We start from the raw sequence: 13249 nt of genomic DNA, 5'->3' as shown, positions 1-13249 counted from the left end.
ATAATAAACTATACTCATTTAAAGTAGTGTATAATTTTTGGTAAGTTTTGACATACGTATATGTATAACTAAGATAATAAATATATCCAACAACGCCCAAGAGTTTTTTTATACCCCCTTATGTCCTTCTTACCATCTCTTTCCCTTATGTCCCTCTTACCACCTCTATCCCTTGTTCCTTCTCCTTGGGAACCACTGATCTGCTTTCTGTCACTGCTTTATTCCTTTGTTGAGACTATTTGTGAAAGTTCTATCTTCTGCTTGGGACTCCTGTATCATGAGAAAACAGAGAAGATTTAGAACAAGTACCAAGAGAAGGAGTAGAAGGAAACAGTAGAAAAGAAGGATTGTCTAGAAGAAGAAGTTTTTTTTCTAATTGATTTTATTTTTTACAGTAGAGGAAAACTTTTAAGAGAGCTATTTATAGCTTTGCTATGATGACTTAGGTAGTTGGGAGTAGGGCCTTGTATTAGTAGAATGTTTTCAACAGCAAGTATCAAAAAACTCTGACTTAAACTATTTTAAACAATAGGAAAATTATTTTACTTTATAAGAATTCTAAAGAAGGACAGTTCCACAATGGTGTGATCAGTTGCCTTACAATGTTTGCAAGGACCCATATTTTTTTCTATTTCTCTGCTCTCATTCACAGTATAATTGCTTTTAGCATCAGGTCAGCTCCTCTCAGAATAGCAAGTTCCACTTGTCACATCAAGACACATGTCTCTTTTTTTAGGAGCTAGGAAGTCTCCATGAGAACCCTCTAGCAGACTTCCCACTGGCCAATTTGCTCAGTGTACCACATCCACTCAGTTTTACCAACATCCTTGTTTTCAAGAATGTAGAATTTTCTAAGGCTGCAGAGCTGCCACAGAGGCTATAGCATCCATCAATAGGTGAATAAAGATGTCTTTCGATGAGGAAAGGAGTTGGGAGATATTTTATAGAAGCCTGTCATACCTGCTTAATTGGGCTGTGTACACAGTCAAATGAGATAAGCCCTTGTTGCTATAGCAACAAGATAAAAGAGGATATCTGGGAATGCTCAAATCTGCCAAGGGAATTATAATGTTAACCAGGAGAACACAAATAGGAAAAGAAAGTGAAAATTTTTACTAAATGAAACACAACAAATGGAGATAGCTTGTTTTAGTATCTTCATTTTGTATAAACTATGATAAAACTTCTGGTAGAAAAAACTTTTTTAAGTCATGTTTTTTGAGGTATATTTTTTAGATATAGTAAAATTTACCCTTTTAAATATATAGTTCTGAGTTTGGACAAATGCATAAAGAAATGCAATTTTCACAAAAATTCAAGCTATAAAAGAGTTTCATCACCTCCAAAATTTCTCTTGGGCTCCTATGAGGTCAGCTCTTCCACTGACTCACCTCTAGCATCACTGATCAGTTCCTTGTCCACACGGTTCTGCCTTTTCTTTAAAAAAGAAGAAAGAAAAAGAAAGAAAGAGAGAGAGAGAGAGAGAGAGAAAGGAAAGAAAGAAAGAGAAAGAAAGAAAAAGAAAGAAAGAAAGAAAAAAATATATATATACACACACGGAAAGAAGGAGAGATGGGATTATATAGCTTTTGAGTCTGGCTTTTTTTTATATAATATTCACTTGAAATTCATCCAAGTTGATGCGTGTATCAGTAGTTCATTCCTTTTTATTATGAAATAATATTCCATTGTAGGAATATGCCAGCTTAGACTATTTATCAGTTGAAGGACATCTGGGAGGTTTCCATTTCTTAGGAATTATAAATAAAGCCTGTATAAGCATTGTTGTACAGGGTTTTATGTGAACACAAGTTTTCATTTTGCTTGGTTACATACCTATGAATGAGATTTTTGGGTATTTGGTAAGTATATGTTTAACTTTATAAGAAACTACCAAACTGTTTTCCAAAGTGGACGTACTATTTTACATTTTCTTCAGCAATATGCAAGAGCTATAGTTGCTCCATATCCTAGCCAGGACTTTTTAAAAATTTTCTTTGGCTTCTTATAGGTATATAGTGATATTATGGTTTTAATTTGCATTTCCTTGATGAATAATGATGTTGAACATCTTTTTCTGTTCTTATTTGCCATCTATATATCGCCTTTGGTGAAGTGTTCAGATTTTTTGCCCGTTAAAAAAAATTACATACACATCGTGGTAGCAGCACTATTCACAGTAGTCAAGAAATGGAAGTAATCCAAATGTTCATCAGCGAATGAATGAAAAATAAAATGTGGCATATACGTGTGATGGAATACTGTGCAGCCTTAAAAGGATAGAAAATCCTGATATATGTTACAATGTGGATGAATGTTGAAAATATGTTAAATGAAATAAGCCAGTCACAAAAGGACAATACGGTTGCACTTATGTGAGGTATCTGAATTAGTCAAATTCATTGACGCAGTAAGTAGAATGATGGTTACCAGGAGTAGAGGGTAGCGTGCAAAGGGTTTTTTATTTTCACAGATGTAGAGCTTCAGTTCTGCAAGATAAAAAAGGTTCTGGAGATCTGTTTCACAGCAATATAAGTGTACTTAACACTGTTGATCTGTATTCTTAAAAATGGTTAAGATGGTCAATCTTATAATATGTGTTTTTTACCACAAATAAAAAAAAAAAAACTAAATTAAACTCTAGACTTTATTTGGATTCTACTAATTTTGTCTCCAGTGTCCTGTTTATAGTCTAGGATTCCATCTGTGTTGCCACATTACATTTAGTCATAATGTCTCCTTTGTCTCTTCTTGCTGATGGTTTCTTAGTGTTTCCTTATTTTTTCATGACCCTGTTAGTTTTGAATAGAATCTTCCTCAATTTAGGTTTGTCTCATGACTTACTTATGCTTGGACTGGGCTTTTGGGTTTTGAAGAAGAATGCCGCAGAGTCAGAGTGGCCTTTTTATCGTATTGGGGGTAAACATCAGTCACTTGGTTAAGGTCGTGTTTGTGGAGTTTCTCCTCTGCAAAATTGTTTTTTTCTCCTTTCCTTGCTTTATTCTTTGGAAGAAAGTCACTAAATGCAGCCAGTGCTAAAGTTGGTAGTGGGGGTGGAGGTGGGCAAGTTAAACTTTACCTCCTTGAGGGGAGTAGCTACATAAATTGTTTAGAATTCTTCTGTAAGGAGAATTGGATTATTTATTCTCTTATTTTTGAGATGTAAGATTTCTTTGTATTTTTTGCACACCAGTCTTTTATCAGATATGTGTTTTATGAATATTTTCTCTCAGACTATTGCTTGCATTTTCATTTTTTTAACAATGTCTTTTGAAGATATTTTTAATTTTCATGAATACAGTTTATTAATGTTTTATGGTTTGTGCTCTTTTCTGTAGTAACTAAGAAATCGTTCTCTAACTCAAGGATAAAATGATTATTTCTTTTCTTCTAGAAGTTGCATAATTTTAGCCCCTTGCATTTAGGTATAAGATTCATTTCAGCTTAATTTCTCTATATACTGCTTGGTTTGGACTGAGGTTCATGTTTTGTATATGAATGTTCACTCAGCCCCGTGTTTTAAAAAATGTGTCTTCCTCCATTGAATTGCTTTGGCATATTTGTCAAAAATCAATTGACCTTATATATGTAGGTATATTTATGGACCCTATATTCTGTTCTGTTGGTATCTATGTCTTGTCTTTTACAAATTATCCTGTCTTGTAGCTTTATAGTAAGTCTTGAAATCAGATATGTGAGTCTTTCAACATTGATATTCTATTTCAAAATCGTTTTGGCTATCTTAGGTCTTTTACTTTTCCATATGAATTTTAGTGTATGTTTTTCTCAAAAGCCTACTAGAATTTTGATTAAGATTATGATGAATCTATAGACCATTTAGAGGAAAATTGACATCTTAATATATCTTAAAATCTATGAACAGAGTGTATCTCTCCACTTATTGAAGTCTTTAATTTTTTCTCATCAATATTTTATAGTTTTCAGCTTGCAAATCTTGCACAAATTTTATTAAATTTATCTTAAAGTAAGTATTTCATGGATTTTGGTACTATTGTAAATGGCATTTTTTAGAATTTCAGTTTTTATTTGTTCATTGCTAATATATAGAAACACTTGAATTTTGAATTTGACCTTGTATCCTATCATGTTGCTAAACTCACTTATTAGATTTAGTAGCTTCTTATAATCTTTTCGGGATTTTCTACGTATACAATCATGTTGTCTTCAAATAAAAGTTTTTTATTTCTTCCATTCCAATCTATATCCCTTCCCTATTTTTTCTTACCTTATTTCACTAGTTAGGACCTCCAGCAGTATATTAAACTAGAGTAGTGAGAATTGATATACTTGCCTTATTTCCAATATAAGGATTCAGTTATTCTTTATTAAATATGATATTAGCACTATTTTTTTTGTAGATGCCCTTTATCAGGTTGAAGAAATTCTCCTTTGTTTCTAGTTTCCTGAGAGTTTCATTAATGAATTTTAGATGCTGTTAAACAGTTTTAGCATATATTGAGATGATCACTTGATTTTCCTACTACAGAATATTAATAGAGTGACTGATTGATATTTGAATGTTCAACCAACCCCACATAATTGCAAGTTATCATTTTTATGTGTTGCTGGATTTGATTTTCAAATATTCATGAGAGATATTGGTCATTGGTCTGCAATTTTATTTTCTTATAATGTCATTTTCTGACTTTAGTATCAGGTATTGTTGACCTTATAAAGAATTGAAAAGTGTTCTCTTATTTTCTTTTCTGGAAGAATTTATTGAGAAGTGATGTTATTTCTTCCTTAAACGTTTGGTAGAATTTGTCAGTGAAGCCAGCTGGGCCTGGAATTTATTTTCTTGGAAGGTTTTAAACTATGAATTAAGTTTCTTTAATAGATGTAGGACTACTTATCTCTTTTTTCTAAAGTGACTTAGAAGTTTGTATCTTTTAAGGAATTTGTTTTATTTCATTAAGTTATGAGTTTATGAGCACACAGAAGTTTATAATATTCGCTTTTTAATATCTGTAGAGTCTGTACTGATTTCCTTTCATTTCTGATCTTGGCAATTTGTATTATTTCTTTATTTTGGTCATCTGGCTACATGTATATTGTATTGACGTTTTTTCAAAGAACCAGTTTTTGGTTTCATTGATTTTTTTTTTTCCTTCTGTTGTTTTTCTGTTTTTATTTCCTTGATTTTTGCTCTTTATTTACTTCCTGTTGCTTGCTTTGAGTTTAATTTGTTCTTCTTTTGCTATTTTCCTAAGATCGAAGATTTGGTTATTGATATGAAAACTTTTCCTAATATAAATATGTAGTGCTAATAGTTTCCCTCTAAATACTACTTAACTTTAAGCTGCATCTTACAAATTTTTATTTGTTATGTTTTCATTGTCATTCAGGTTCAACATATTTTCTAGTTTCCCTTGTTATTTCTTCTTTGATCTTTGGGTTGTTTAGAACTGTGTTGTTTAATTTCCAAATACTTGAGGATTTTTAAAGATATCTTTCTGTTAGTAATTTCTTTTGGTTCTTTGTGTGATTTTAATCCTTTGAAATTTAGTAAGACTTGTTTTATGGCCCAGAATATGGTCCATCCTGATAAATGTTCCTTTTGCACTTATACTCTGATCTTGGAGTAGAGTGTTCTGTAAGTTTCAGTTTTGTCAAGTTGTTTGATAATATTCATTGTTTTGACAGATTTTTCTGTCTACTTGTTCTAAATTGACAGAGAGGACTGTTGAAATCTCTAACTATAATTGCAGGATTGTCTATTTCTTCTTTCAGTTCTTTCACTTTTTGGTTATTGTATTTTGTAGCTCTGCCGTTAGGTATGTACACATTCAGGATTATCATATCTTGGTGAATTGACCCTTTTGTCATTGTGTAATATTCCTCTTTATCCCTGGTAATATTCTTTGTTCTGAACTCTGCTTCGTCTGATATGAATATAGCCACTGTGGCTTTCTTTTGATTAGTATCCGCTTGTCTATTTTTCTCTATCCTTTTTCTATTAACCAATTAATATCTTTACATTTAAAGTGGCTGTCTTCTACAGAGCTTATAATTGGGTCTTGTTTGTTATCCATTCTGACAGTCTCTTATTTGGTGTTTAAACAATATACATTTAATGTAATAACTGATATATTTTCTTTTAGTTCTGCCATTTATTTTCTGCTTTCTCCCCTTTTTCTTCTGTATCTCCTTTTCTGCTTTCTTTTGGATGATTTAAATATTTTAATATTCCATTTTAATTTACGAAGTGGCTTTTGGTTGTTTTTCTTTGTATATTTTCGGCAATTGCTGTTGGATTACATTATATATACCTTTTGCAGTCTACTTAGAGTTAGTGTTGTACCACTTCAATAAAATGTAAAAGCTTACTACTATACTTACTTTGTTGGTATAGTTGTCATATATATTACATTTGCATAAATTGAAAACCCCCACCAGATAATGCTATAATTTTTGCTTGTGACAATCATCCGTATTCTAAAGAACTTCAGAGGAAATTTTTTTTTCAATTTACCTAGATATTTTCTATTTCTATTGCTCTTTTTATTCCTGAAGCTCAAAATTTCCTTCTGGTATCCTTTAGTCTTTCTTTCTTTTTCTTTTCTTTTCTTTTTTTTTTTGTACCCCTTAGTCTTAAGAATTTTCTTTAGCATTTTGTTTAGAGCAGTCCTCCTGGTGATAAGATTTTTTAATTTTCCTTCATTCTTGAAATATATTTTTGCTGGATATAAAATATTCAGTTTGTAGTTCCTGTCTTTAAGTACTTTGAAGATGTTATTCCCTTTCTTCTGGCCTCCATGATTTCTGAAAGTAAATCTATGGTTATTTGAGTCATTGTTCCACCTTCTTTTAAGATTTTATCCTTATCTTTGGCTTTCAGCAGTTTGATTATGATATGTGTAGGAATGGCTTTTCTTTGAGTTTATCCTGTTTGGTGTTTGCTGAGTTTCTTGAATCTTAACAAATTTGGGAGTTTTCAGCCATTCTATTTTGCAAATTTTTTACTGCCCCAATGTCTTTCTCTTTTTCTTCTTAGACTGCAATAACACAAATGTTAGACTTTTTGATATTGTCTCACAGGTTCCCGATGCTTTATTTGTTTTTTTCCCTCCCATTTTTTTCTGTTCTTCATATTTAATAACTTCTGTTGTTCTGTCTTTAGGTTCACTGACTGTTGTGTCAATCCATTCTGTTATTAAGCCCATCTCGTGAATTTTTAACTTTATATAACATATACTTCTAAATGTTTTAATTGGTTCTTTTATATAGTTTGAATTTCTCTGCTGATAAGTTCTATCTTTCCATTCAACTGTGTTTTCATGGAGCATAGTCATGATAGTTGCTTTAAAAGTCTGGTAATTTTAACATCTGTGTCATCTCAGACATCTGTTTATCTGTTCTGTTAAAAAATTGTTACATTTTCGTGTTTTATCGGATATTCTGGTTCTTTGTATGTCCCGGTCTTTTATAAATTGAGTAATTTTGGATTACCTGGACAAAATTACCTGGACCTTTTTAATGTTATATTGTATAGATTTGGGGTTTAGGTATAATCCTCTGGAGAGAGGGAAAGAGAGAGAGAGGGTGTGTGTGTGTGTGTGTGCGCGCATGCGCACACACATACTCTTGACAGTGTCCCACTAACCTTGTGGGTTTTTTGTTCTTTTTTTTCTCTTTAGATTTCATTTTAGTTAGTTTCTGTTCTTCAAATTCATTGATCTTTTCTTCTGTATTTTAAAATATGCTGTTAATCTCATTAATTTCACTTCATCTTATTCAGTGTACTTTTCATTTCAGAAAGATTTTTTCTTCCCCAGAAGTTCTACTCATACTTCTTTTTTAATATGTCCATTTCCTTCCTCATTGTGTTTATATTTTCTCAATATTCCTGAGCATATTTACAATAGCTGTTTTAATGCCCTTGTCTGCTAATTTCATCATCTTTCTTTATGTCTAGATATGTTTTATTGACTGATTTTTCTCCTGCTTATGGGTCATAATTTTCTGCTTCTCTGAATGCCTGGTAATTTTTTAATTGGATTTTGGACATTGTGATGTTAATGATGTGCTAGATTTTATGTTTCTTTATATAATGTTGGACTTTGTTCTGGAATGTGATTTTGTTATGTGGAATCAGTTTAAGGGTTTGCTTTTAAGGGTTGTTGGGTAGGTGGAGAGCAACCTTTAATTTAGCTAATTTCAGCCCATTATTAATGTAGTACCCATCCACAGCCTCTACCTGATAACCCGTGTATTAGGTCTTTCCACTCTCACTGGTAGAAACACAAATTATTTTATGTGTGGAACCCTCCATGAATACCGCAATTTCTTCTCCTTTCCAGTAGTTCTTTATTCCAGCCATGGGTATTTTCCACTTTTATATATGCTGATCAGTGCTCAGCAAAAGATGTAAGAGGGCCCCTCCACAAACCTCCAGAGTTCCCTGACAAACTCCCTCCTCCACAGTACTCTGCCCCGCAAAATCTAGGTGCCTCGGCCTCTCCAGATACAGAACTTTATGTCTTTGGCTTGGCAAGACTTCTGTGTTCTGTTTTGGTTCCTCCTCCCTGCACTTGCAGGCTAGAAACTACTCTGTGTGCTAAACCGGGGTAATCGTAGGGCTCGCCTTGTTTGTTTTCCTCCTTCATGGCTCACAGTCCTGTATACCTGTTGTCCAAAGTCTGATGACTGTTGTTTCATAGAGTTAGTTTAGTTTGAGTTTTCTGTTAAGGTTAGAGGGTAAATTATGTCTTATTTTATGACTAGAAGAGGAAGACTCTCTGACACATTTTTGATGAAAGGATGCATTTACTGTTCCCATGGCATTAATTTCCTATAGTGAAGTCCACTGACTAAGAAGGACCTCCACAGGAGCTGCTCTGAACCATAAATAATAACCATAGTTTAAACTGTTTTTTCATTAAAAAAAAAAAAAAAGATAATTACGAATACTAAAAAAAACTAAAGTAAAAAAATTAAAAATTTCATAATCTCTTTTTCAGTATTACCACTGTTTCATAGTTGTAGATTAGCCTGCATGTATGAGTAGTTTTATGTGGTTGTAATCATGTTACCCTGTGTTTTTAAAAACCCTATCATAAAATTTTTTTGTGTGTTTTTAAAAACTCTATCATAAAATTTGTTCCTTTTTTGGGGAGGAGAGTAATTCTCTCTCTCTCTCTCTCTCTCTCTCTCTCTCTCTCTCTCTCTCTATCTCTATCTCTCCTTAGTATGGCTATAATTTATTTAACCATTCTTTTTTTTTTTCATGGAAATTGTGGTTTTCAGTTTTTGCTATGACTTAAGTTTCTTTGCAATGGCCATGTAGTATATGTTATTTTTGTGTGCCATAATTTACTACATAAAGGATTACCTTAGTCTGAAGCTTTTAGGGTATTTTGAAATCAAATTTTGTGTTTAAATTTGATAACTTAGAAAAGAATTTAAAAGCCTAAGTTGTTTCCAAAGAAAATGCAGTGATGAGGTCAGCTGGGTGCCTGTTCACTAAGAAGCAGAGCTGACAGGATATTACAGAGAAGTAATCCATGGACAGAGTTAAAATACCCATTTGAGGTAAGGAGCAGAAAATTCAGCTCAGTTCCATAAATGTTTAGGTCCTAACCTTTAGAGAACTTACGATCTAGTGGAGGATCTAGTGAAAAACGAACACATCTAACCACATTTCACAATTGAGTTGAAAAGGATATGACCTGCTGAAACAGTTTATTCATTACATGAATAAATTTACACATACACTGAGTGAAACGTGAGTTCAGACTGTAGAGCTCTAACTTGGAATTATACCAAGATCCCCTGCACTAAATCTTATAAATTAGAAAAGCAGCACTCTGATAATATGTTTTATTAAGGCTTCTATCTTTCATAAAACTGCATGAATTATAAAAATGTGTTATTACTAGAACAGATGCAGAGCAGCCAGATGAGTTTTCTGTCTATATTTCAGCCGTCTGATAGAGGGGCTGTTGGTACTCTTGCTAGAAGAATACTGGTCAGGAGCAGGTGGTAGACAGTGTACTCAGATAGACAGTTCCTTTGCAGATGAGTTACACGTCTCTTAATGTTAAGCTCCATTTTCCTTCCTTAGGGAAAGTCTTAGGTACATTGATTCATTTGTTTGGGAGGTAGTCTATTTAACTTAATAATAGCTGATACTTACATAGCATTTACTGTGTGCCAGGCATGATCTAAGGACTTATATATACACATTTAACTTATTTAATTTTCACAGTAATCCTTTCATGTAAGTATTGCTGTTATTCTCTATTAGTGGCAGAGGCTGGACTTTGACCCTGATAGGCGGCTTCAGAGCACATGCTCTTTACCACTCACTCTGTATGTATAGATTCTAGAGTCATTCCTTCCAGGTTCCAATTCCAGCTCTATCACTTACAACTGTGTGAATGAACTTGATCAATTACTTGTCTCCTCTGAGTGTCAGTTTTCTCATCCATGTACTATATTGCATGCAACTTTGTCCAGTTCCTGGCACATAGTAAACTCTACATATATAGCTCTTATTAGGTATTAGTTCATTAAAAACATGTACTTAGAGTACCCATCATGTGCTTTTTCTTTCAAGGAGCACTGCTGGTTTATCTCTTTTCTGAAATAGTCTAGGTACTGTAATGTGTGGCCTTAAAGCTCATAGAGAAAGAGAATAGTTTATATTTCTATTATCTATCCTCCTGTGTCATGTGGATAAGTGTAGAAAAGAGAATTTGATCAGAGAAGGGAAGATCATTTCTGTTGATTCATGTTATAAGTTACACAATTAAGTCAGAGAACTAGAACAGGTTACTCCTTGATTAAAACATGACCATCCTTAATCTGGCAAGGTTTTGTGTCCTGTTTGACCCAGCTTAGACCTTTAGGAGAAAGATCTATTGGAACAGGAGGGGACAGTTAACTCAGCCTACCTATTCAACCAAATTAGCCCTGGCCATTAGGGAAATGATAATGTTGCAGCCAGGTTACCTTTATACCACCACCTAAGTGTAGATTGTAAACGATACAAAAACTAAGTATGGAAACCTGTTAGCAGGGAGTGGAGAAAGGGGAACCCAAGATAGAGGAGGAGTAAAGTAACTTGATAGAAACTAAAAGGAAAGTTAGAGAAAAAAAATTCCCATGAAAATAAGCTCTTATATTTTTCTCTGGGATAAGGACATTTTATAAAGAAGGTTAGTACAGGCTCTGTTTGGTTATTCTAATAGTGCTATTCTGAGATGTGCCTTCATTCCTCATATCTGTGTTTTATACTAGTGGTCTGACAGATCTTTGTTCTTTCCTTCTGTGCAGTCCTGAGGCTTTCTACCAATGCAGGCCAGTGGAAAGAAGCAGCTAGCAAGGTGACCCACGCATTGGTTAACATCAGGTAAGGAATGAAAATTTCTCTCAGAGTTCCTTGGCTCATCCGAGGTTTATTGTACCTTTCTAAGTGGAGTGCGTTGAACACTATTACTATTTTAAGTCTTAATGTCTGTAGGAGTGGAAGAAATTGTCGCTCCTGATCAAGAAAAGCAGGAATACATGAGACTTTCATTTTGTCACATTGCAATAGCTCACAGTGCTCTTCTGTGAATTTTCTTATCAAAAGATAGTTGCAAGACCTTTTCAGGAGTCTTTATTACCAAAGTATTTTCCGTGTCTATGCCACCTAAAAGCTTTCTCCGAAAATATTTTCTGCCATCCTCAGTTTCAAAGAATGACTCATGAGAATCTGGAACTTTGACGTTTTGCTTTACATGGCTATTTCTATTTGTGGTAAACAAAGGCAAATGGAGCTTGCAAGGCTAAGTCATTTTAGGTCCCTTAGGAAACAGCAAGGCAATTACAGAGTGCTGTATGTATTGGATAAAACTGAGTCATACATAGGGTTGGTTTAGGGTTTGAGGAAATGACACTCACAGGAGTGAGCTGTTTGTAAGTGGAGAGAATGTGCTTTCAGTATTTGAAAACCTAAAGCTGACTTTTCTTATATTCCTTGCTCCCTTTGCGCCTATCATTTTCCATTTTCTCAACAGTTATTAAATTGTTCTTGCAAACAATTGAAAAATTAACGCTGAGTGGAAGATGCAAACCCAACAGATGGGGAAACTTGATTTAGCTCCAGATGTAAGCCTTGCCAGACATTACCAGTAATAGTAACGTACATTTACAACTTGGTATAGATTCTAATGTGCGGCAGAGCTGGGATTCAGTGTTTGTTTTCATATTTTTCTCTTTTCTTTCCTTTTTTTTAAAAGGTAAGATATACTGTCCCTGCAGTGATTTACCGTAGTGTTTGGCACATATGGGAACAAAAGGAAAAGTGTGAAATGTGTTTTAGGAGGGCTGGGATGAAGGAGCATGGGGGTGAGAGGTACTAACAAGATTGCACTGAAGGCTGATCTGCCTTACCTGACCCCAGAGACATTTTGTAGCAGAAACAGTTGTATAAATCTCAGAAATAAATGCAAATCTGCACCTAGTGAATAAACCAGATACTATAGTGAGGCTTTATGATAAATGTGATTTTCTGTAAGAATCAGGAATTACAAACTGCTTTCTTCCAAATATCCCTTTGTGACCCAAGGGCAGTATGACAAATGTGGGTATTTGAAAGAAGCACCATATTCTGGGCTGGAGTATGTACTGCATATGGGTATCATTTATGTTGTGTTTATTTATCCATGTATTTACTTTGGCTTTCTAGGCAGCTCCTTTTCATCTGGGTCCTGTTTCCTTGATCACATTCCTTTATGCTTGCTTTATCTCCTACTTTGTTGCTTTTCCTTTCAGTTGCTTTGGCTTGGCTGCTGTCCTTATTCTTTTCAAGGGCCATCAAACAGCTGATTTAAGTTCTTGGTCTTCCTTTTTTTGAATAGCCCAGAAAAGACTGGGCTGAGTTTTGAGTAGATGCCCATAACTGTGACCTCTTCCTTCTCTGTGCAAGTCTGTGTTAGGCCTGTACCTTCATTTGCATTCCTCAAACTTTTTTGATGAACTTTTGCAGAGTAATTACATCTTCTTCACTGTTGGTAATGAGTTAGATGCGGAATATGTGTCAAACGTATCAAAGATGCAGTCAGTTTTTTAAAAAGATTACTGGAAAGAGATGTTTGAATGTCACTTATCACACAAAGGCCAGATCAGGGGAGAATATTGGTGATGCTAAGCCTGCAAAAGCTTACTTTTTTTTCTTTCTGACATTTATTTTCATTTAATAAGTTCTAAACATTATGCTGTTCTTTCATATACTCTCTTCTTC

The 13249-nt window shown here is 33.9% G+C and overlaps 1 protein-coding gene across 2 annotated transcripts in view; it reads left to right on the top strand.

Annotated features, from left to right (window-relative positions):
• ARMH3 (armadillo like helical domain containing 3) overlaps positions 1–13249 on the top strand; it is a 146705-nt gene that overhangs the window by 67164 nt on the left and 66292 nt on the right. For both annotated transcript variants that reach the window (XM_036223129.1, XM_036223130.1), the window contains exon 23: positions 11299–11374. In XM_036223129.1, the coding sequence (XP_036079022.1) occupies positions 11299–11374 (76 nt within the window). The remainder of the gene's footprint in view (positions 1–11298; positions 11375–13249) is intronic.

This window comes from Rousettus aegyptiacus, unplaced genomic scaffold (assembly GCF_014176215.1).
Source record: "Rousettus aegyptiacus isolate mRouAeg1 unplaced genomic scaffold, mRouAeg1.p scaffold_m13_p_6, whole genome shotgun sequence".
NCBI lineage: Eukaryota > Metazoa > Chordata > Mammalia > Chiroptera > Pteropodidae > Rousettus > Rousettus aegyptiacus.
Note: the sequence above shows the minus strand (reverse complement) of the source record. Positions and strands in the feature narration are given on the sequence as shown.